Raw genomic sequence first — 24,772 nt, 5'->3', positions numbered from 1 at the left:
AGTCAAGGCCAGACACCACCCATGACAAGGTCTGCCAGGGTTCAAAGTCTCACCAGTGGCTCTCAGGCAGAAGGCCTTCTCCACACGGCTTAAATGTGGACCAGACTCTGAGAACACTCAAGGCATCTTGTCCTTGTGTAGGCTCTGACCAGGGACACAGCTGCCACGGGTCCCTGAGCAGGACCCAGGCGGAGGTCCATCGAGTTCTGCTTCCACCTAGGGAACAGGGCTTCTGACCTCCTTTGATCACGGTCAAGAGCTTTTGCCCCGGCAGGACACCGGAAGGGGTCCGCTGGTCCTGTTACTAACAAATGCTGAACTTCTGCTGGGTCTTCAAGGCCAGATCTTTGGGGCTGGGGTTAAAATGAATCTATCAGCAGCCGGTGGACTGCAGAGTTTGGTTTGATTAATAACAAGCAACGTGCGGGGGGCACAGCTTGGAGGTGGAGCATTGGCCTGGAGGTTTAAGGCCCTGGGTTCTGTCCCCAGTACCAATAAGCACAAAACAACCATCACAGGTGGCCAGCCTTCTGTTCACATGTACTGTGGTACACTGCTGTGTCTGCAGGCTTTGGAAGCTAGCTTGGGCTCTACTTACCTGTGCATGCCTTCCTAAATACAGGTATCAGTGTAGGAAACCACAAGACAGGGAGAGCATTTTAATCCACTAAACACGGCTCCAGACAACCACATCGAGCACACCTTCCTGCCCTTGCTTGTAGCAAGCTGTGTCCTTATAAGCCAGTCTCCTAGGGAACCTCGGAGGAGAGGTTATGCGTATCTGTTCAGGGCACTCGTCCAACTGGTCCCCAGCTATGTTTCTTTAAAAAAAAAAAAAAAAAAAAGACCAAAACCCTGACCAATGACAGATCTTAATCAGCAGAGAGATAACTTTCTAGTGAAACAGGATCAGCCCGGTGTGATAATACCAACTTCCTGTTTTGCCTCGTGCCCTGTCAACACAGGCAAGCTTCTGTCTGAGCCAGTGTCTTTCTGCTCAGGCATGCCACCTCCATCCAGTGCCCTAAATGTAGGGCTGAGGCACCATGTGGGGGGGGGGGGGCGTGGCTGCTGACTACCTTCATAGCCTGCACTAAGACCGCAGCTGAGGTTCCTGGTTGTTGAGTATACATGCTGACCGCCTCTCTGCCCCCACCAACTGGGCACCCCAGAGTCAGGAAGCAGGGTTAACTCTAGAGATGGAACCAAGTCTCTGAGCCCAAAAAAGAGGTCTTGGATCTACCAAGAGGTAGGAGTAGGCCTCAGGGCTGGACTGCTTATGAGATATTCTTCAACAGGGATGAGATAGAGACCTGACCACTTGGGCCAGGTGGTGTGAAGTACTGACTTGGGGTGGAGGGGGAGGGAGATTCACATCAGAGGAGACAGAAGTCCAACTAAAACCAGGAAGGAGGTACTCTGAGTAGGGTAAGGAGGTCCCTGCAAAAGGATAATGTACTCAGACAATGTCTGTCACAGGAAGTCATCAACAGAGGATCTGGGGGGGGGGGGTCCACAAATGATCATGGCAGGGCAGGCAGGAGACACTCAGACTTTGGCCACCACAACATCTGACAAAGCCACAGTAGTGGGCCACTATATACTATAAATGTCGGAGCACACACCCAGCCTGTGTGGAGCAAGACATTTATTTAACATCCCTGTCAGTTGGGTGGTGGGTAATTGTCACTTGTGACTATTTAACACGTGCTCTTAGAGAAACACAGTCAGTAGCTAGGCTGAGCCTCAGGCTACGATCTGAAGCCAGCTAAGGTCCAAGGCGGTCTCTATGCTTTGTGGAGCTTTGAAGCACACAGGAAGCTGGCTTGCCCATCTTCTCCATTACCCAGGCTAGAACACTCAGCCTCCTGCTGGGGAAGCTGGAAGACAGCTCATGAATGGGCCCAGAATGGGTGCAGGCAACCAACAGGTCAAGGTGTACATTTAAGCACCTTCAACCTGTAGGGAGTGGGAATGGGGACATCTATTTGGGCAGCAGAGAGAGAACAACTGGGCCCTAGAGCCCTCAGGGTATCCCTCTCCACCTTGTTCTCTGGGGCATCTCTCAGGAAGGCAGCAGGATCCAGGAGTGGTCCCACTGTGACTGCAGTCTTTCTTACAGTCAGAAGGGGACCCATCCCCAAGAACGTGTGTATCCCTTATAGCTTGGCTGCTGCAAGCCTGTAGCTGGTTCTCTAAACTTCCAAAAAATCACTCGGAGTCAGTGGTCTCCAGCTGGGGGGGGGCGGGGGGGTTTGCCCTCACCCAGGAGATTCTTAGCCAGGTCTGGGGGTGACATTTGAGTGTCACGACTTGTGATACAGACAGTCCTCCTAGCATCCAGTGTGTGGAGGCTTAGGAAATGGTTGGATATCCCACAGTGCACAGAGCAGAGTGACCCCACAGACCACCCGCAGCAGCTCTCTACTATCTACAAAAAAAGCCCTCCATGCTCCTAGGGTATTGAACCACACTGCCCACAACATTCCTGGATCCCCTTCCGCACCCTCCTCGTCACCTACCCAACCCCCGCTGATACATCAAGACAACCCAGAGCTTGTTGAATGGGTGAAAGGCAAGTCACTCCGTTTATTGTTTCCTCCTGAGGGGAATGACCAACCAGTACCTCCATCCTATAAACATTTACTGGCCCTGGAAGGTTCCAGGCCCCGCTGCCATTTTTAAGGGCTTGTCTCTCAACAAATGTGAAGGTCAAGTGAGTCAGAAAATGGAACTTGAGAAGGGGAAGGAGTGGGGGTTGGGGGTTGGTGTTTTATAAAGTTCAAGACCAAGAAGTAAGGGGAAAGACCCCAGACAGCCCCTGCCCTGTGAACAAATGTCTGCTTTATTCTACGCCTTTCAGGACAGGCAAGGGAGCTTTAAATGTCTCTGGGCACTGCCCCACTGAGTCTCCAGTTGCTCGCTGGGGCCCCCTTTGTGCTAATGGGTCTGAAGACTGATTGGTTACTGACCAGAGGCATGCTACCACAGAGAGAGGCAGCTGGGAGGAGCCGCCTGGCCTCAAAGCCTTGAGACCTGATATAGACTATACCTGGTGAACATCTCCAGTAGGATTTTGTCTGGTGTATCCAGGCTTGGGGAAAGCTTAATCACATAGCATACGGTAGAGACAAGCATGCCGGGTACCCACGTGCCCACCAGAGGTAACATTCTGGCGGGTAAATTAATTTGGAATAACGAGAGTCACAAGGGAATCTCAAAGCTGGTGTGTAGAGCTGCTATCTGTGCCCTTTACCCATGTAAGTGTGGACCAGAAACACAGGCTTGTGTCAGAATGGAGAGTCACTCTAGTGCGCTGCTGAACCTGAATCAGCAGGTTCACCCTGAAGGTCACAAGTCCTTCCCCGTGCCCAGGGCCTCACCATGGTATGCAGAAGCCTACAGCCTGCAGCCATTCCTCGTGCCCAGGGAGCCTGTGTGCTGAGCCTAGAGATGGTCACACTCTAACCACCCTCTGCTCCTCACTGTCTCTTCAGACATGTTCTAAGTCATCCAGGATACAGACAGAGGTCTTTACATTTGAACTGCACAGCTCCATTTGTTCCCAGAGTGTTCCCCACAACACATGTATCACACGCGCGCACACACACACACACATGCATATGCATCTATATACACACAAACAGCCACATGCACACACTCTCGTCTACACCCATTCACATGTGTGCACATGCATAGACACATGCACACACACACAGAGGTCTGACACATCTGTTGGGGCCCCACTTATGCCACACAGGCCCTTTGCCCTGCCACAATGGCAGAGAGAGGTCTTATAGCAATCAGGATGGAGAGCCAGAGTCTGCTGCTTCTCCTCCTACGAATCAGAAGGCACCACAGAGTCAAGATCAAGGCCTAGCATCTATTTCCAGGTATAGTATACTATCTTCCTCCGTGCCTGCTCCCAGGCCAGTGAGGTTTGTGTTCATTCACAAAGGCACGGCCCTCGCTTACTAGGAACGATATGGCTGCCCAATGTCACTTACCCTGCAGAAAGCTGAGAGTTAAAGGGGTGGGGGGGGAAAGCCGGGCTGAGGCAGGGGGATGCCTAATTAAATGGCTACATAGAGAGCTAGTTCTAAATCTACAGGGTCATCCATTTCAGAGAGGGTTAGATAAGACCCTGAATTCTTCGTCTAGGTTCAGCCACAGGAGTCCTGTGGGGAGTGAGAAACTGCCTCTATTGCCTGAGAAGACAGAACTCTCCACTCAGGCCAAGTCTTGGGGACAAGGGACAGTCAGTATCTTCTGGGAAAACAGCGGCAGTGTCCTCATCACCAGGAACTCACCCATAAATCATACGACGACGTCACCAAACAGTTCCGCAATGTCCCGAAACACCGCCACCAGCTGGGCACCAGGTGTTCAAACACGAGAGCTGGTGGGGACAGTTCACATGCAACGCCTCCTCATAATAAACAAATGGGAAAACCTGAGTTGTTTTCCTCTCTGGGACCCTGTTAACCCTATTAGTCTCAACTATGCCTTCATAAAGCAAGAAAATCCCCCAACATGCCACTTACTATGCACTTTGCTTCTACATAGGCTAAACACCCAAAATGTACCAGGGGGAGACCGTGAGATCAGACACACATACAGGACTCTGCCTGGAATGTCATCACCCCTCCCACGCACAAAGACACAGACAACTGGCCGGCCAACACCTGGTGCACTCTGGGAATTGTGCAAGGCAGCAAGGAGGGCTGGAGTCCTTCATCAAAAGCCAAAGCAACCAGACACTGCAGGCTGTATGTATTACGTGTGCACATGTGTGGACAGGCACACACGTGCTCTTTGCATATGCATGCAAGCATATGCTTGTCTCTGTGTCTGCATGTGCACGCCTGGATGTGCATTTGCATGCGCACAATTGTGTGAGGTCACCAGGTAGGTGAGCCCATCAGATACAGAGACAATGTTTAGTGCCACTTAACCGTTTAGCAACAGTGACAATGCTGAGAGACAGTAAGAATGCACAAGCCTTAGACCAGGGCTTCGGGACACTCAAGAGCACAAGACCCTACTCACTGACAAATTTAATTAAGCATGACTACAGAGAGGGAAGCCCAAAGGCTTCGGGGAGATAAAGATGAGATAGAACATGTGGTCTCAGAGATGCTGAGAAGTCTACACACCACGTTGGACTCTCCAAATGACATAGAGAGCTGAAGGAAATTTGTGGGGCCCTGGAAGGAGGGCGCCCACATCTGCCTCAGGTCTGGGACATGATCTCTCAGCTCCTTGGCCTCTAAGGAATCCACACCAGGCTTTACTGATGTTGTCTGCACAGAGCCAGCTGCAGGAGTCAGGGGCCCCTTTGCACCTGCTCCAATCACAAGTGGGAAGCTGCAGGCTCAGTTAATGAGGGCCCTGGGCTTGTCACTCCCCCGAAGTCAAAGCCTATTTGTACTTTGACTGGCTTCCAGAAAGGGGAAGAAATACTTCGGTAATGAGATTTCCTTTTTAATTAAACTTTTTCATGTTGGAATAAGTTTTTATTTGAAGTTTCTATACAGACCCTTCATTCCATTTCGGTCTCCCAGGTAGTGATTAAAAAAAAAACCACAGATGTTAATATCCAGAGAAAGAGTCAGCATTTTGCTCTGTTCCCCTCTGGTGAGGTGGGTGTTCTGTCCTCATTTGTGTCAGATGGCATCATGAGAAGGGACACAGAGCCTTCGCTGACCTGGCCGGAGTGGATAGCGGAAAGTCAGTTTCTACATCTCTGAAAAAAGGAGGAAACTTAACTCTGGACACTTTCTTATATTTCAAATACTTGACCACAGTTTCCGTATATGTCTGGCTTTTATTTTTAATGTGTAGCCCAGGCTGGCCTTGAAAGTGATCCGTAGCCAAGGCTAGCCTTACACTCCTGAGCTTCCTCTCACTACCTCCCAAGTGCTGGCATTGCACATCTGGTTTGACGTGTGGCCTGGGGTTCGTTCGGACCCAGGGCCTCCTGTGTGCTAGACAAGAACTCTGCTAACCAAGCTACACACCAGCACTTGATCTCAGTATTTACAGTCAGCCACTCAGAAACAGAAATTTCTGCTGGTGAGATGACTCGATGCTTGGGGCTCAATCATGAAGCTCAGAGTCGTGACCCCAGCAACCACATAAGGAGGCTCACAAATGCCGGGGACTCGGACTCAAGGGATCAGACAACCTCTTCTGGCCTCGGTGGGTAATACACACACATACACACACACACACACACACACACACACACACACAGAATAAATAATAGCTCAGCAGGTAAAGACACTTGCAGCCTGCCAAGCCTTACCAACTGAGTTTGATCTCCAAAACCATCATGGTGGAAGGGGGAAACTGGCTTCCACAGGTTGTCTTCTAACCCCCATGTGCCACAGGTGCACCTCCTGCCCAATAAATAAATGCAATAAGTTTTTTAACTGAAATTTAGACTAACATACCAAAATGAATACAGCTTTACCCACCCCAACAACAAGAAGTACATTTACTATGCACCTATTTCTGGGATGATAAGACTTGTGTTTTCTTGAGAGTCTTTTAAAGGAGAGGACTGTTCCCCAGCTTTTACGGAGTGTGGGGACAGACTCGGAGACGTTAAAATAGCTCGCCCAAGGTCACGCAGCCTCTATTCTACCATGGAAACAGACGCATGGGTTTAAGCCGCGTCTAAAAAGAATTACTGTGGATGTTCCTCAGGGCTCCCTTGCCAAGCCACACCCACCGCTGTCACCAAGAACTTCCGTTCCTCGCAGGGAAGCCCCCAACCCCCCACCCCATAGATCATCCAGAATTAACTGCAAAGTGTCAGGAAACTGGGCCAGGCGGCCCGAGCACGAGTGAGGGCTGGAAGCCTTCACTGTGAAGCCCTTTATAGAAAGCCGGTTGGCAGCCCCGGCTCCTGCATGGGAACAAATTAACAATGGCATCCCAAACACAGGAAAGGAAGGAAATTGGAAACACAGTTTATGCTTGGCCGGCCCTTTGAAATACTGTACCATGCTACCGACATCAATTAATGAAAAGCAGAACTGTGCTGAGCGGCTCCGGTTTGGAAATGCATTAACACACGTTAAACATGTTGGTACAGGAACCAGATTATAAGCACTCTGGTTCTCAAACGATAAAGTAGTTCTCAAACCTCTGGTGTTCGCAGAGGCCTCATTAATTCGATCCACTCCTAGAGGATCAGCAGAGGCTTTGCGCCGCTCCCCGCAATGCCTTCCGACACAAATGTTGAAAGGCCAGCCTGGCACACGCTACTCGAGCTTCACGACGGGGCGTGTCGGGCTCTGTGCACTCCTGACATCCCCCAAATCATAAACAGCCCATCCTGGAGGGGGGGGGGCATTTCCCAGCCCAGCCCTGGTGTTCATCTGCTCCACCATTGCACTTGGGGGTCGAGCGATTTTTCACCCGGGGGAGGTTAACCGTGAAATATCTGTTCCACATTAAGAAATACCAAGTCACATTTTTTGTCAAATAGTGTTTGTCAAATGCCATTTGCTGCAAAACCCGGGGAATTCAATCCCAGCTGAGCACACAGCTAATACCGACCAGCTCACATAATAGCCATGGTGGTGCATGAGAGCAAGCGAGCTTACAGTGCAAGCCATCCTGCCTCTATAAACACTTGCAGGGACTAGGAAGGAGAGTTCTGGAATAAATAAAGCACGTGCCCCCAAGCTGCCCCCGGCACAAAGAACCCCACATGCTGGCGGCGGAGCCCCTGAATGGTTTGGCAAGAATGTTCTAGGGGGTGAATTGGTGAATCTCCGCTTTTTTGACTGCCTATACAAAAAGCTGGCTTCTTTGTTAAAAGTCCAAGGTCACCATCACCGACTCTAAACACACACACACCCTCTGCATCCCAACATCGGGGTCCAAGTCCTAGGCGTCACCGATGTCCCTCTTCCCACTGACATCATCCCTCCCAACCCCAGGTCGATCTGGGATCCATCAAGCCTGGGTCATAGGAGTGTGTGAAGCTGAATGTGTTATCAGTTTCTATGTAAATATTGGTATTTCCTCACCCCACGGAGGCAAGGGGAGGCAAAACAGCATGGGCGCGTTTGATTTAAACTAATTAAAAGCAGAGGGCTGTGCAATTCAATATATTGATTTTACCAGTGGGACTTAAATCTTTTATAATAAGTGTACACAGCTGCGGCTCCCTCCCACCACCTTGCTCTCCCGCTAATCCCTGCGTGCATTCCTTCTGACAATAACAAGACAGATCCTATACATCCCTGCCTGCGCCCTGACCCCAGAGACACAGCAGAGCGCTCACTCGTTCGCTCTTTCGCTCGCTCACTCGCTCGCTCGCTCTCGCTCTTGAAGGCAGGCTGTGCAGCCGCCAGCCACATCCCCTGTGTGTCGATGGGCCCCAGCCATGGCCTCGGAGCACCGCGGAGCACCAGACTGGGTGGGAAGTGTTCTCCATTCCACAGCTACACGGAGGGGCAGGGCGGGAAGGGTGGAGAAGGCAGCCGGAGGACACTGTGAGGCTCGATGAGGGCCAAATATGACCTTAGTAAGTGGGGTGGGCGAGATATGAAAGCGACAGGGTCATCAATCAACCTCCACGGGCCTCTGCCTGGGATGAAATCATCCTGTCTTCCAGTTCAGAGGCATATGACATGTGCTCACACCACAGGCATGCCAGCGGTCAGGGGACCGTCCACCCTCTGCGTTAATCTAGGCAAAGGCTTGCTGGCTGCCACCATCTAAGGTGGCATACTAAGGTAAGGCCTCAACCCAGTTCTCTGGAGCTGGGTCTCTGAGGGTCTCACTTTCTTTTCTCGGTGCAGGAAAACAATTAACCAGGCTCCTCCGCACCACCTCCCACCTTCCAAGGGAACCTCAGACCCAAATGACCGCCCTGGGATAAAAATCCAAAGCAGCCATCTGAGCTGCCATCCAGGGCCCAGCCTTAGCCTGCCTTGATTGCAGAAGGGAAATACACACAAAAGATCCAAAACAGTTCAAATCTGGGTCACATAATATCCTTGGGAAAAGGGGAGGGGAGGGGGGAAATCTTTGATTTATAGATCCAGGAAAATGAGGTTTAAAAGTGACTTTGAAAAGGTTACTGAAAACACAGCTGTTGGTGCACCCCTATGGCGAAGTTGATCTGAGGAGAGGAGAGGAGAGGAGAGGAGAGGAGAGGAGAGGAGAGGAGAGGAGAGGAGAGGAGAGGAGAGGAGAGGAGAGGAGAGGGAAAGAAGGTGAAGGGAAAAGCCATGTGACATCTCTATTAACCTTCCTCTGCTAACCAGAAAAGGCTGGAATGTGAAGGAGCCCCTTCCAAATTCTAAGGCGGGCCAGCTTACAGCTGCAGGCGCCTGCAGCCACGCTCTGTGGCGCACTCCCCAAAGGCCGTGTTTAAATTGTAACAGAACCTTTCCCTACCACTCCCCAGTGGTAGGGTCTGTTCGGAGGGTTAAAGGAGAGATCTTAACTGCCAAACACTTGTCTCCAAAAAGGACAGCCAGATGGGGGTAAAGTGAAAAACCAAACTGCTAGGCCTCACTTCTGCTTAGCAGAACAAGTTAACAAAAGCCACTTTTATGCGCTGGCTACAATAATGACAGGGTTCTCTTTCTAACTCAGCTTCGAAGATTAAACAAATTTCATTCCTTCCTAACCTGGCTGAGGGATAAACAGGAGTCACACACACCCTCTCCAAGACAGTTGGCTTTCTAGAAGATTCTGAACAGGGTTGTTTGGTTTCTCTTCCCCCCCCCCAAAAAGAGTAGCTGGGGTTAATGGCTAGACTCGGTCTCTGCAGGATCAACTTTGCCTGGGGACTGTTTGAGAGAGTGTGGCCTGTTTTGAATTCCAAAATGAAGTCTACCCAGAGGAGTAGGGGGCTTGTTAATCCAAACCAGTTTACAGATCTTGCCATTGAACTCTGGGGCCAGAGCCAGGAGGATAGGTGTCCCACGCAAGCCGCAAGTCTCTGGCTTCCCCAGGGACTTTACGGTTCGGGCTGGTCTTGTCATCTGGGACAGTCAAGCCTTCACATGGAGCACCTGGTTTTGTTGTAAATTTTCCTCTTGTGTAGATCCCACTAGGCCTGGCAAACCGCTCAAATTCCAGGGAGAACAACTTATAAGAACAAAAACCAGTTTGGCTGCAGACAGGACAATAAAGGTAGCTGATCTGCAAAAGCCCTCAGGGCTGAGGCAGGGGTCCCCAGGCAGGCAAGCCTGGGGGTGGGGGTGGGGGAAACGGTGGCAGAGGTGGGCAAAGGGAGCAAAGGGTAAGAGTGAACTTGACATTCTAAGACTCTTGTCTTGCTTTCTCAGCAGACTCAGTGTGGGAATAAGTTTCCAGTCACTACATGCTTCTCCAGCCCAGCTGCCATCCCCCAAGTCACACCAGCAGAAACAGGAGGTTCCTGCCTGTGCTGTGGCCCAGCAGAGATTAAAGATGCACCTACAGGAAGCTCTTAGCAGCTACAGTCCTAGGCTTCCCCTAATTACCTCTTGTTTAGCGACAGGGAGAGAAAGAAAACAAGATCCAGTCCATGGGTTCTGTTAAAAGCCACTCTGCTATCTAATTAGGAGTGATGATCCAGAGAGCCAGGCCTGAGAAAGTCAGGACCGTCCCACAAAAGCCCAAAGCCAGCCTCGCTGATTGAGAGGCTCAGACAAGCTAGGCTTTGTCCTTTCAACATGAAAGAAAGAACGGACTGAAAGGTGTGTGTGCAGCCAGAGGAAGCCACCCAGCTGTGGCCTCCCCAGCATGCCCCAGCTTGTACCCAAGGCCAGGGGGGAGCAACCGCCCCCGCCAGGTTCCCAGCAGGGCCCTGGGAGCCGCCCTGGAAGCCACCTGGCCCTTTGGGATGCAGGCGGCCAGCTAGGGCCATACTGCCAGACCTGAAACACAGAGAGTGGCACCAAAGTCAGGGATTATCTATTGCTGCTTGATGAGCCAGGCAAGGCGCTGAATTGTCAGCTAGGACCCACTGCCTTGCTGGAGATCACAGGAGAGAACAGAAGAGGCCATAAGCTCTGACCCTCACCCAGGGAGAGGGCCTTGTTAAGCCTGGCTTCAGGATGGCCTCACAGATCCATGCTGACCACATGCTGCTAAGCATCTATTGAGTACTCTAGTTTAAGGTGATAAATCCACATATTAAAAAAGAACAGACACAGTGAAAGGCACCCTCCATCTGCCAGTACCCTAAGCCCTACCCCCAGGAAAATCTCTCTGCGATTGGCCTTTCCTTCCTTCAGGACCTGGAGGCCATTCCAAAGCAGGGCCTCTTCTTAACAAGTGTCTAAGGAGAATTAGAATTTGCTCTATATTATTTTGGCAGCTCTATCACCAGCCTTTACACCCTGACCCTTGATTCATTATTTTATATTTTTGACCTTTAATGGAGCCAGACAATATCTCCGAGAAGCTCCAGAGCTTTTATCTGGAGCTGAGAGGATTAACTGGGACCCTGTCTTCCCAGAGATCCCTTCGGAGCCCCGGGTGCCCAGCGAGGGAGGGGTGGTCTTCAAGCTTCATTATTTCCAAGTTGACACGGCGGGCGCCCATGGTGCGTTTGGTGTCTTGACCTGGGGTTTTCTCAGCAACTTCCACAAGCAGAATAAAAGCGACACAGGAAACGGCACTATCAGGACTTGTTATCACCAAAGCCAAATATTTGATGATCTACCCCACTGCGCACGGCTGGGGGTTAGTTTGAGCAAGTTGAATACGTGTGCGCGCACAGATGCAGGGGGAGCTGTACTCAGACCAGCCGCAACCCAGCCTCGCATCACTCACTGGGTTGACTGGAACTCCAGACGGGAAACGGGTTCCCCAGCCATTCCATGGCGGCCTCTGTTCCGAGGTCCCCAGCCACCCAATCGCCAAAACCCGTGGTTTGCGCGCCACACGTGATAAACGCTGAAAATGGATTCTGCCCGCCCGGGACCTATCATTAAACATTTAAAATAGAAAACTCGCAATGGCAACGTTCTTTCCCCGGCTCCAGCCGAGAGTCCAAAGGTGGGCGACTGGCGCGGCTAGTCGAGGAGCCCCGCGGCACTCCGAGCCCACGCTGAAACCAGCGCTCTGCTATGGGACAGGTAGGGCTGGTCAGAGAGGGGAAGAAAAGGGGATGCGCGGGATGCCAGAACCAAGCTGGCCTCAGAGGGGCAGAGGAAAGGCGGGAAGGCAGCTTTGCCCACAAGGGCCCTTTAAATCCAGGTAGCGCGGGCCGCTGAAGCCGGTTCAGCTCACATGACCCAGCCGGGCGCTTTGAACTAAGCCGCTGCCGAGCCGGGACCTCCCGCCCCTGAGTGAATGAACCCGCGGCGGAGCAGGCAAAGAAACTCAGGGCTGGTCCGGATAGCCCGGACAAACCCTCCGAGCCGGCAAGACTTATCGGAGGCGCACAGAGCTTAAAGTCTACTAAGACCCCGGGGCGAAGAGTCTCTGGCGGGCACTGATGCTTTGCAAGTGGAAAGGTGGACCACAGTGGCTGTAAGCAGAGACCCTCTCCCAATCCCAAAGTGACCCCAGTCTGAAATATATCCCCTCCCACCGCCACTCACCTAGGTTGACGAAGCTCATGACCATGTCGGCATCGGTGAGGAAGTGGCTGTCCTGCAGGCTGGCTAAAGGGGGGCCCTGGGTACTGAAGACGGCCTTGTAGGGGTAGGAGAAACCCTGTCCGTCCGGCCCGCTCTCCTCCACCGCCATGGCGTTGTACAGGTCCAACATGAACATGGGCGCCGAATTATGCTTTCCCTGGAGGTGCGGGCGCGGGCGATGGGGCAACCCCAAGATGGACAGGATCTCCCGCTGCATCTCCCGCCGCTCCTGGCTGCGGAGGCGCCGGTGGATGAAGCTGGAGTGCACCTCGTTGTCCAGGCTGAAATCGGCCAGGGCGGAGCGCAGCAAGAACAGAGGCGCCCAGAGCGCCACGAAGCTGTGTGGCGCCGCAGCGCGCAGCGAGCGCACGTGCATCGCGCCGGCTCTACGCGCGATCCGGGGCACCGGGCCCGCGCCGCCCCAGGTGGCAGCGGAGGGGGCAGGGCAGCGGTCCACGACCCGAGGTCACTTGCTGCAGGCGAGCTTCAAGGCGGCCTCGCCACACATGGCCACTCCCCGGCCGGCTGAGCTCTGCCCGGGACGCCCCTGTCCTTTACTCAGTTCTGGCCCGGGGCCCCTCGGCCCGCACTCGCCAGGACGCACGGCAAGGCTAGCACAGCAACTCCGGAGAGCGAGCAAGAGAGCGAGGAGGCGGGCCGGGGTGGGAGGAGCAGCAGCTTGCAGACCTACAAGTCCGGAGAGCGAGTGCCGGAGAGGCAGCTCGGCGCTGAGCGAACCCTAGCTCCCTCCTCCCGCTCTGATCGCGCTCGGGCCCGCGGGCACCAGCAACAAACCCCCTTCCGATCTCTTGCGTGCCCAATACAAGGGCCCTGCGCGCCCCGGATCGCCCGCCAGCCGCCTCGGGAGCCCCGGAGTTGGGCGCGCTGGGGCCGGGGAGCGGGGGAGGAGCGGGAGGACTGACTTCCCCGCCCCTCCCGCTCCCGCTGCCTCCCACCTGCGCCTGTCCCCGCCCTCCCCAAGCCTGGCCCAATGGCTTCATTCATTCCTCCCAGGGCGCTCTACAAATATTTACCGAGTGCCCACCGGGTGTCCGGCACTGGGACAGACGCCGCAGGGACCCAGAGAGAAGAATCCCAATCTGCCCAACTCTCTCGGGACTCGCACTTGGAAGTGGCCAAAGTGTAGCAACTAAGGAAGGCTGTGCTAGGAAAGCATCCAGGAGGGAGCGCAGGAATCCGAGAAGGCTCCTCGGAGGTGGCCACTCTTGGACCTGGCTCATCTTTCGAACCGCCCCCCCCCCACGCGCTCGCAACACTCCATTTGCTCCAGTCATGCAGAACCCCCTCAGTACCCCACCGCCTGCCCCTCTGCTATCCTGGCTTTTGCTCCTCAGGGAACGTTCTCTCCCTGCCCCTCCCCCCTCGGGTGCCACTTCCTCTGGGAACCTTCCAGGGCGGGGAGAGATAATGTGGAGATAAAGTTCTTTCCACACTTCACTCCTTCTCTCCCCCAACACACACATACACACACACACACACCTTCCCTCAAGTTCAGCACCCAAGGGATCCGGGCCCAGGTACTTCTCGGTTTTCCTTCCCAAGTATCTTTAACCCAAAGCCTTCGAACCCCAGATGTTGCAGCTGTACAGAGTACATCTGGGACTAGAGAATGCTCCCACCCACCTCCTCTCTTGGGGGGCGGGGTCCTGACACGAGTCCTTTGGTACCTCACTGTCTAACAACCCCACCCCTAGCCCCAGGTAGGGCCTGAGGAGTAGGTAGTTGGTACCCAAGTTCAGAAGAGCTCCCGACTGCATTTTCCTGTCTCAAAGGACTAGCCACCCTCTCCTCCCAGGAGGAAACGTCCCAGACAGATACTGGGTCTCTCAGTGGATTGCTGCTCTTTGGAGCCTCCATTTCCTAATCTGAAAAATGGGAGCAAAGCAGCCTTCACCCAGAATGGCAGTGAGTGAGTGGGGATGGTGATCCAGGCCTCCCTGCTCTGCTGAAGGTGGGCAGCAAGAGTTATCAGGGGAGGTAAAATGGCAAGTAGGGGCTGGGGAATGGCCTTGAGTAGGGGGTCCCTCTTGAAGTCCTAGGGTGAGATGGAAGCCTGGTCTTTCAGGCTTCCTGGAACAGAGATAACTACCTAGGTCTCCCAGGGCTCGTTGGTAGGAATTTTAGACCATGAGGGGCCAAAAAAGACATGCAGGTCTTAGCCCAGGCCTTGGATGCCACCAGTACTGAGTCCCTGGCCAGTGCAGACCCTGTACCTGCTGTGGTGGGTGAACTGAGGCCAAGCAGGCTGTGAGCTGGAGACATGACCTCCGGTGACCACGTTACAGTTCTTGATATAGAATAAACAAAGGGGCCCTGCCCTCATTCTGAAGGCTGTGTGTGGCCTTCTGTGGCCTGCATGGGTGCCACACACAGGCCAGGCAGGAGGACGTTGGATGAGTGGGTAGGCAAGCATGGCGACCTCCACGGCTACCTGGTTCTCGGGCCCCTGGAAACACTAAGGACCTTCAGTAAGGTCCGGGACAGAAGGGTAGCAAGCAGTCTTTCCCTTTTCTTCTCTCTGAGAAGCGTCAGAACCCAGTCGGAGGAGGCACCGAAGAAGGCAGAGATGGGACACCTGGCTAGGCTTGGGTAGAGGAGGGATGTGTGACCCATGCATGGACGGCAGCCATGACAGGAGAACCACCTTATTCTCTGTCCATAAAACAGAGCCCTGGGCCACTGAGTCTCCACAGAGAGACTGGGCCACACAGATGAAATGACAGGTGGGACAGACAGCTTCGGAAGGAAAACTTTTCCTGGAAAAAAAAAACTATCAAGAAGAGTCCAGCCAGCCCGCATTTGCCCACAGAGCAGTGTCAAGAGCTAAGCCAGCCCCAGGCCTCTGCTGAAGCCTCTACAGGCACTTCCTCCTAAAGTCTAGGCTGACATCAGGCTAAGGTGTGCTGCCCACAGAAGCCTTAGTTCAAATCCACCCTCCATCTTTGGGAGCATCTCCCTAGCCAGCAAGGAGCAAGGTGGGGGCTTCAAAAGGGAAGAGCAGGTCAGTTTGCATATGGGAAACACTCATTTGTCAGGGGTTCCTCTGGGCTCCTCTACCAGATGAAGGCCTACCAGAAAGAGGCTCTACCAGAAAGAGGCTCTCCGTGGGGACCTTCTTCCCACCACAGAAGCACACGTGTGCACACACACACACACCAGATATCTCCTCATCAAGTGTCTGTTGGGTGAATGGTAATCACCCAGACCTAACCTAAAAGGCCAATGTGGTGGGGGGAGGTGGACCATGAGAGGCCACCCCTTTCTTCCCAGGCCCCTCTCCCAGTACCCACCTCCCAGAGGCCATCTTTTCTCATTCCTAGGACTCCAGAGATAAGATTCCCTCTGAACTCCTTCCACCCCATTATCTCTCAGTCAAACCCTGGGGGAGGGAGGATGCTTCTGCACTTCCTCTCCCAAAGGAGTCCCCAAGACCTCACCCAGCTGTTTCCTAAGTGACCCTAAGGTCGCCCCCAGAGAAGACTTTGAAGATGTCTGGGGACAACCTTGTGGGGAGGAAGTGGCAGCCTGGGTCTTGGTTCTTCCAGCTGTGCACAGTGTGAGAGTAAAAATGGCTGGCTCCTGCCTTAGTTTTCCCATCAATCAAATGGGAGACTGGGATCCTCCCAAGATGGCTTGAGGATCTGTGTGTCCCCGTCCCCACCCCCCATGGAAAGGGACCTGCCAGGTGCATGGGGTACAGAGGACATCCTTGGTAAATGTTAGTTGCCATCTGGTTAACAGAAAACCCACCAAGAAGAAGTTTCTGGCAGTTCAAATGAATCGAATTTTCCACAGTGCTCCACAGTGAACAGAGGAGCAAGAAAGACAGCCCCGATCAAACAGCCATGGCCTGAGAGGAAAGGAGGACCCCAGCCAGCATTAATGTTCATCTATCCCTCAATCCCCTGCCAGCTCCCCATTGTCCCCCAGTCCCCACCCCAGGCCAGCCTTGGTTCAGGGACTTGCTGAGTAGCCAGGCCCTGACCCACATCAGCCTCAGCCCCAACCTGGTTCCCCACCCCCACCCTGCCAGGGCACCCAGCACAGGCTCCAGAGTGTAATGCGATCCCCCTAGGCTGTTCCACACCTGGGCCACCTGGGCCCCAAATGGAGGGGTGTCGTTGTGTCTGGAAGCTGCTCTCTACTGCTGGCCTCCCGGCCTGGGCAAGACATTTTCATCTGGTACACCACTTCATATCCTGCAGAGGCGATTCTGACCCCAGCCACTGATGTCTCCAAGGCAATAAAAAAAAAAAAAAAAAGAATTCTGCTGACATACACATTTCGGAGCAAGGTGGGACCTCATCTTCGACTGCAAAGTCTCATTCCATCTGCCTGAGGAGCAGGAGACAAGCCAGGGGTGCCTTGGACCCAGGGGTACAGGCAGTTCCCTCTGGCCCCACCCAACCTGGTCAAAGCCTGATGGCCTAGATCTCAGACCCTTGGTCAAAAGCAAGCTGTCCCCACTCTTCCACCCTCCATCAAACCTGGGATCCAAGAGTCAACACACACACACACACTCTCTCACACACTCTCACACACTCACACACGCACACACACACACACACACACACACACACTCACACACACATACACACACACACACACACACACACACACACACACACACACACTCCTGTGTGCCTAGAGCACCACCCCACAGGGTAAATGTTTTTCTGCACACTGGCCATGCCTTTCTTCCTAGCAAACATTCCCCGCATCAGCCTCCTGTGCTCTCTTTGCAGACTTAAACAGGAATAAGAAATTCTGCATCATCCATCAGCCCAGGGTGGTGCTGCACCTGATGGGCGAAAGACCCCAGGTCTAGAGATGATGAGGCAGGAGGACTGTGAGATCGAGACCAGGCTGGGCTCCACAGAGCCTCTTGCCAGAAAGAAGGGAAGCAGCCCAGGGAGATAACTCGGTCTGTAAAGCGATTCCCTTTCAAGGGTGAAGGGCTGAGCTCATCCCCAGCCACGTATGACCCTGTGCCCCTGTAATCCTAACACTGGAGGCAGAAACAGGGGGATCCCCGATGCTCACCTGTGAGCCCCAACAACCTAGCGTGATTGTGAGCACCTGCTTTCCTTGGAAACCCTGACCAGAGACAAAGCAGACGGCTCCTGAGGGGCACACCTGAGGCTGACCTTTAGCCTTTACACACACACACACACACACACACACACAAACAAACACACAAACAGAGGGAGAGAGACGAGAGAGAGACAGAGAGAGAGACAGAGACAGACAGACAGACAGACAGAGAGACAGAGAGAGGATATCCTTTGTCCTGATCACTGTGCTTGTCCTTCATTCCTCCAGGTCAAGATCAGCTTGGCAATGGACACTAGCTATCCTTTCTTCCACTTTAGAGGAAACCCTTCCACGAGGTGACAGGGAGCTGCTGACCCACAGGACATAGTTCCTCCACAGGTGGTACCTACTAAGACCACGTCGCAGCACACTTCATCTCCACGCGGTGACACGGCATGAAAAGCCGAGATGACTGAGAGACTGGGAAAGGCTGGCCCAAGAGCCTACCAATCATGGAACCGGATCCAGGGTAACACTACAGAACAGGCCTCGCCGCATTGCTGCTATTTTCTGGGATGCAGGTTGAATGCAGATCTCACATACAGGCCAGGAGGCAGCTGGACCATGCCATTCCCAGGGCTGGCAGCTGCTACTTCTGTGGACTCTCCATGAAGGACCAAACATTCAGCTAAGGTGCCAAGGCTGCAGACTGAAAAAAAATCACACTCCTGCCAGGTAGGACTGGAGTACCTCCTTTTTTGTTTAGTTGTTTGTTTGGTTTTGATTTTTGCTTTTTCAGAACAGGATTTCTCTATGTAGTCCTGGCTGTCCTAGAACTCACTCTGTAGACCAGGCTGGCCTCAAGTTCACAGAGATTCTCCTGCCTCTGTCCCCAGAGTGTTAGGATTAAAGGTGTTTGCCACCACCTCCCAGCTTGGTCAGAGCCCGTTCTAAATTAACCGACCGCTCTCCCAACCACTTGTACCAAGTTCACCATTATTATCCTCAGCTTACACACCAGAAGAGCTCAGCTCACCTGATAGGAACGTGCCAAGGCTGCCCATCACAGCTCTAATGCAGGCTGTCTACTCCTCAAACACTGGGACACCCCAGAACAGGGACATGCCTCATGTGTCTCTCAATACTGGCAGGAACCTTGCCCATCGGTGTCCACAGTGCCTTGGGGCCTGTCCTCTGTGCCTCAAAGCAGAAGGAATGTGCCCCACTGCCACAGCAGACACCAAGGGCCCCACATGGGATGAAGAATGCTTGGTCCCTTTCTGGCTTCCTTCAGGAAAGCAGTGAGCACAGGCAGGAGGCTGGGGACAAGTACTGCTTATAGTAAGGAGGGGAAGAGCCAGGACAGCAATACAATCCCAGAATCTGACCCCAGCTCCCCAGTCAGCTCTGGTCACCAAAGGAAACCGGTACTGAGGCCATATATGACGATACTCATGTTTATTTGACAAGTGCATTGTTTTGTTGTTGTTTTGGTTTGTTTTTTTTTTTTTGGTTTTTTTGGTTTTTTTTTTTTTTGGTTTTTTGTTCTGTTTTGTTGTTTGAAACAGGGTTTCTCTGTGTAGCCCTGGCTGTCCTGGAACTCACTCTGAAGACCAGGCTGGCCTCGAACTCAGAAATCCACCTGCCTGTGCCTCCCAAGTGCTGGGATTAAAGGCGTGCCCCACCACTGCCTGGCAAGTGCATTGTTTTTAAATTTTTTTTTAAGATTTATTTATTTATTATATGTAAGTACACTGTAGCTGTCTTCAGACACTCCAGAAGAGGGCACCAGATCTCGTTGCGGATGGTTGTGAGCCACCATGTGGTTGCTGGGATTTGAACTCTGGACCTTCGGAAGAGCAGTCGGGTGCTCTTACCCACTGAGCCATCTCACCAGCCCTTAAATGGTTTTATTATGTTTATTTACCTCTCTCTCTCTCTCTCTCTCTCTCTCTCTCTCTCTCTCTCTCTCTCTCTCTCTGTGTGTGTGTGTGTGTGTGTGTGTGTGTGTGTGTGTTGCACACATGTGCAAACCCTGCCCTCCTCCAAGGCACTACTGGGGTTGAGCCAGAATTTCCCAGCTTAAGCCTGTGTGTATTGATTTCTCTGTCAGCAGCAAAAGCCCTGGGAATCCAGGCTTCATTGTCTTCCTCTTAGAGCAGGAGAGATGCTGTTTGGCTCTGACTCAGGGTTCAGCTCCAAGCTGCGGTTTGAACCTGCACTCTGTGTGCAGTTACCGCCAGACACAGAACCCTTCTGGGGGACTTTAGTGGGACAAAACTGCTTGCTGCACAAGAAAGAGAAGCATAGTTCAAGTCCCAGCGCCTGCATACAAAGCCAGCGCTGTGGAGGAATGGAGTCAGGAGAACCCTTGGGTTCTGCTGGCTGCCAGCCCAGCTCCGGGTTCAGTGAGAGAGATCCTGTCTCAAAGGTAGACACTGGAGGATGATAGCAAACACCCAAAGTCCTACACGCACCACCCCACACGCACATGCATGAACACACACACACAGATAGGCACAGACACACACATGATCTTTTCTCACTCTGTGGATTTTCTTTCTTTCTTTCTTTCTTTCTTTCTTTCTTTCTTTCTTTCTTCCTTCCTTCCTTCCTTCCTTCCTTCCTTTCTTTCTTTCTTTTTTTGGTTTGGTTTGTTTTTTCGAGACAGGGTTTCTCTGTGTAGCCCTGTCTGTCCTGGAACTCACTCTGTAGACCAGCCTGGCCTCGAACTCAGATATATGCCTGCCTCTGCCTCCCAAGTGCTAGCTAGGGTTAAAGGCATGTGCCACCACTGCTCGGCAAAGCACAGACTTTTAACCTTTCATGGGGTTGTAGGCTTTCCTGTTCCACGGGAGTCAGGAAGGCATATGTGTAGTCAGTCATGAGAATCGAGGCCAGAGTCCAAGTCCAGGAGAACCCAATGCCGAGAGTCCTGTTTTGCTTGGGAGTCCTTACTGTGAGGCCAGTATAAAGTGTAGATTCCATTGTGCCCATGATGCTAACTGTTGCTTAGAACTGCCATATCTGGCAAATTAAAATCAAGACATAGGCTTGGGGACATGGGGATTTTCTCATTCACACTTTACACCACCCAAAACATATAGTTTCTTGTCTGTTGTATCCTTTCCCCTGTGAAGATACAGGGCATGTCGGATGGGACTGAAGAGACAATGAGGGATTTACAGAAAGTTCTGCTCTTGGAGAGGATGCAAGTTCACTTCCCAGCACCCATGCGGTAACCTCCATTAATCTCAGCTCCAGATCTGACTCTCTTTCCTAGCCTCTGAAGACACTGCACTCAAGTGTGCTTATTCACACAAAGGCTCTCTCTCTCTCTCTCTCTCTCTCTCTCTCTCTCTCTCTCTCACACACACACACACACACACACACACACACACATTTAAAAATAAAATACTTTAAAATGTGGAGATTCGGTCTATTCCGAACTATTCACATCCCTGAGAGCTGGAACAGTTTCTGAGTGCATGTAGAGCCCAGTGATGAGTGAATGAATGAATGAATGAATGAGCAAGCTTCCAGAGAGAACTATGGAGTGGCTGGGATGGCACCTGACTCAGAATCTGGAACCAATTGCAATATACTCGATCACCTGCCAAGTGACAGCAGGCAGATGATAGACCCCTTCAGCAGGGCTCAGCTGGCAAGTCCTTATCATACGACTACCAGGTGACAGAAGATTCTAGACGAAACCCTCATTCAGTAACAGCAACTCCCTCCATTCCTCCTGGCAGCTGAGCTCAGGGACGAATCCCTAGGGCTGTCCTGACTGCAAGTGTGCGATTGCTCACCCCAGCATCTCTGCAAACAGGCTGTTGTGCCCACCGGGTAAGCAGAATCAGGGAACACAGCAGCCATGACAGCTGCCAAGGCAGCAGCTGCCATGACCCTCATCACCTTTGAACTCTCCTCGCTTTTCCAAACAGACACCATTTGTATAATCTACAGATGAGGAATCTGAGAGTCCAAGGAACTAAGCATGTGCTCCGGGCCACATACACAGAAAGCAGAGAGCTGCGTCGGACCCACCCAGCCTGAAGCCTCAGCCATTTCAGGTCATTGGTTTTTGTGATAGCGCCACCTACTGTGGATATGTGAAATGACTTTAGTGAAGTTTGGGGGGCGGGGGGAGGGGCTGGGTGGGCTATAAATGGACACACCAACACCTTATGCCTCTCCAGCCAGAGCTTGTCACATACAAGCCACCATACAAGCTGGCCAGAGTGGCAAATGACGCAGCTCTAAGCATGACAACTAAGTACACTTTTCAGATTTACTCTTTTTGTGGACAGAGAGAGAGAGAGAGAGAGAGAGAGAGAGAGAGACTATGGGATCCTGCTCAAGGATGACAATGCAGAGCCAGCATGGCCATGACCAGGGAGGAGCCAGCTGGTGTCACAGAGTGACCCAGGGCTATGAGTGAGGTGATAGACTCCCTACCCAGCAAGCTCTTGTATCACCACGATCATCGTCTCTGAAAACGGCAGCCTCCACTCTAAGCAACTCTCCAAAATAGTCTCACACTCTTATTCACTCGCTGACTATGCGCGCACATTTATTCATTTCCTACAGCAGCAACAATGGAGGATGGCTTCTCGGCCTTTTGGCTAAGATCAAGTGTAGCAACAATGGAGAGACGTTCATTGGCCTTTATGTTTTAGTTGGGAGAGGGAGAAGAGGAACAAGGGTGAATGACAAGACCTAGCAGGGTCACACACCTCAAGTTCCAGCACTCGGGAGGGAGGCAGAGGCGGGCAGATCTCTGAGTTTGTGGCCAGCCTGGTCTACATATTGAGTTCTAGGACAGCCAGGGCTACACAGAGAGACCCTGTCTCAACCCTTCAAGCAAAGACAAAGACCCAGGCAAGGGGAGGCTCTGGGAGGAAGGACCTCTGAGGAGCTAGGCATGAGATAAACCCAGAAGGGTTGGGCAGGGAACAGCAGGTGGGAAGTGAGCATCAGCTGACCCAGATTCATCTTCTAACCCGCTGGAGCTCCAAGCCTGTGCCAGCCCTTTCCGTCTGTTAGCATTACCCCACTGCGTTCACCTGGGTGGCCAAGTCAGTCAGGACCAAATTCCTGCTGCCAACAGAACTCAGCACAGACACCTGCCTGCTCCCTCCCCAGAAACAGAGTCCACAGCGTGCACTATGAGGGCCTTACCTACTACTCCTGACCAAAAAGATAGCAAGACCCCCCCCAGCCTGTTCTGCCCCCAGATCCTCCGGGGGAGCAGTCTGTCTATCCATCAACAAGCACCCCGAGCCAGAAGCTGGCATGCTGCCAGACCCCAAAAGGTCTCATAGCAAACCCTTTCCTTCGGGGGCTGCTGAGCTGTGACATCCCAAGAAGGATAGCAGTCCCAAGCCACACTACCCCACCCAGTGGGAATCTGTGGCTCCCTGTGTTCTCCCCTGTTTCTGGCACAGTGGCCTTGGTTTTGTTAGGATGGGGTAAAAATCCTTTGATTCCCAAATGCCATGTGGGAATTTGCTGGAGAGAGCAGGGCAGAGGTGGGGGGGGGGGACAGAGAAACAAAAGACTGATTTTCGGGGCTTCAAAAGCCTCGTTATAACCAGAAAATTTAATTTCCAGACATTTGGTTCTTTTATTTTCATCTTTGAAGAAGGCAGGAGATCAACAGAGGGCGGCCGTCCTGCGCCCCAGGCTCGGTGCACGTTGGAGGCATCTGGGCCTCAGACACCCTTGTCTTGGAATGAAGCGGTAAACAAGCCGCGCAGATAAAACTGGCCGGAGGATAGGGGGGAGCGGGCCTGGCTCCCAGGCAGGGTTTTTATAGATAAAAACAACATGACAGGACTTAGAAGACACCCTGTGAAGGAGGCCCCATGTGGGCACCAAAGTCCCCTCCGCAGCACAGCTGCACACAGCAAGAGAAGGTCTAGGAATTTTGAGGAGTCCCTGCCTCTTCCAGGCCGCCACCTGGAAGCCTCTGGGACTTCTGGGGTTTGGTTCCTCCTTTGTTTGTTTGAAGCCGGGTCTCACTGTGGAGCCCTGTCTTGAACTCATGACCGTCCTCCTGTCTCAGCCTTCTTGATGAGTTTTATGTGATGTAACCCACCCATACCGCGTTGAGTCTGTCCATCACCAGGAGGGAAGAGCTTTCTGTTGGTAGCATTAGGAAGTGACAGTGTCCACAAAGGTCAGCAGGCTTGAAGAGTCTCCATCTTTAACTATGGAAAGGGGCATTGCTTTCCTGAACTGGTTTGGGGCTATTTTGTGGGGTGCAGGACTAGAACCAGGGAACTGGGGCTTCAAACATACTGGACAAGTGCACCCTCCACTTACCCCCACCCTCATGGGAGGCTGTAGGGAAGATGTCTGACAAAGTCCAGGCCAGGGGGATGTCCCTAAAATGGAAAGCCTTTCTGTCATTCTCTCCTCGGCCCTGTTTCTCTCTGTGTCTCTCTGTCTCTGTCTCTCTGTCCCTGTCTATCTCTCAGCCTTTCCATTACTTTCGGGATCCAAGTGGTGAGAATGAAGCCAGGCTGGCTCAGGGAAGCCCCCTGAACTGGTCTATAAGCAGCAGACTCCCGGAGAGCAGTGCTTGTGACCAGTTCCAGACCCTTTTAGTCCTGAGAGCCCTGGTTGTCAGTGGGTTGGCGACTCTGGGTACTGAGTCATGCATGATCTTCAGGCCCCGCCCCCCGGGCCATGCTGACACCATCATCTGCATCTTCTGGGCCTGACACGGATTCTGTACACAGTTGACACTCAGTAACTCATCTAAACTCAGAAGAACTCTCAGATCAGGTCTGTAGCCATCCCACACAGCACAACACTAAGACACTGAAGGAGAAAGTGACATTCTCCAATGGTTCAGCTAGGTGGACTTTGTACCTCCCTTGCTTGGGTCTTGGACTAGTTTCTCCCTCTGTCCCCTCTTAACCTCATTCTAATTGTGTATGCACCTATGTATGGGTATGGACACATGAATGCAGGTACCCGTAGAGACCAGAAGAGGGCACCAGATTCCTTGGCTCTGGGGTTACAGGAAGACGTCTGCTGCCTGACACAAAGTGTGCTGGGAACCAAACTCTGGTCCTGGGAAAGATCAACACGTGCTC

The 24,772-nt window shown here is 52.7% G+C and overlaps 1 protein-coding gene and 1 long non-coding RNA gene across 2 annotated transcripts in view; one reads left to right on the top strand and one right to left on the bottom strand.

The window, feature by feature from the left end:
- Bmp7 (bone morphogenetic protein 7) overlaps positions 1-13,509 on the bottom strand; it is a 73,092-nt gene extending 59,583 nt beyond the window's left edge. The window contains exon 1 of the mRNA XM_021149516.3: positions 12,570-13,509. Within this exon, the coding sequence (XP_021005175.1) occupies positions 12,570-12,984 (415 nt within the window). The 5' untranslated portion in view covers positions 12,985-13,509. The remainder of the gene's footprint in view (positions 1-12,569) is intronic.
- Positions 10,247-20,984, top strand: LOC147005720 (uncharacterized). The gene is made up of 3 exons (XR_015045662.1): positions 10,247-12,101; positions 17,952-18,398; positions 20,804-20,984. It is a non-coding gene; the product is annotated as an uncharacterized LOC147005720 (long non-coding RNA).
- The last annotated feature ends 3,788 nt before the right edge of the window (positions 20,985-24,772 follow it).

Source organism: Mus caroli, unplaced genomic scaffold (genome assembly GCF_978045245.1).
Source record: "Mus caroli unplaced genomic scaffold, Mus_caroli_1 scaffold_2, whole genome shotgun sequence".
Lineage (NCBI taxonomy): Eukaryota > Metazoa > Chordata > Mammalia > Rodentia > Muridae > Mus > Mus caroli.
The sequence above is the reverse complement of the archived record's forward strand: the minus strand, read 5'-3'. Positions and strand labels throughout refer to the sequence as shown.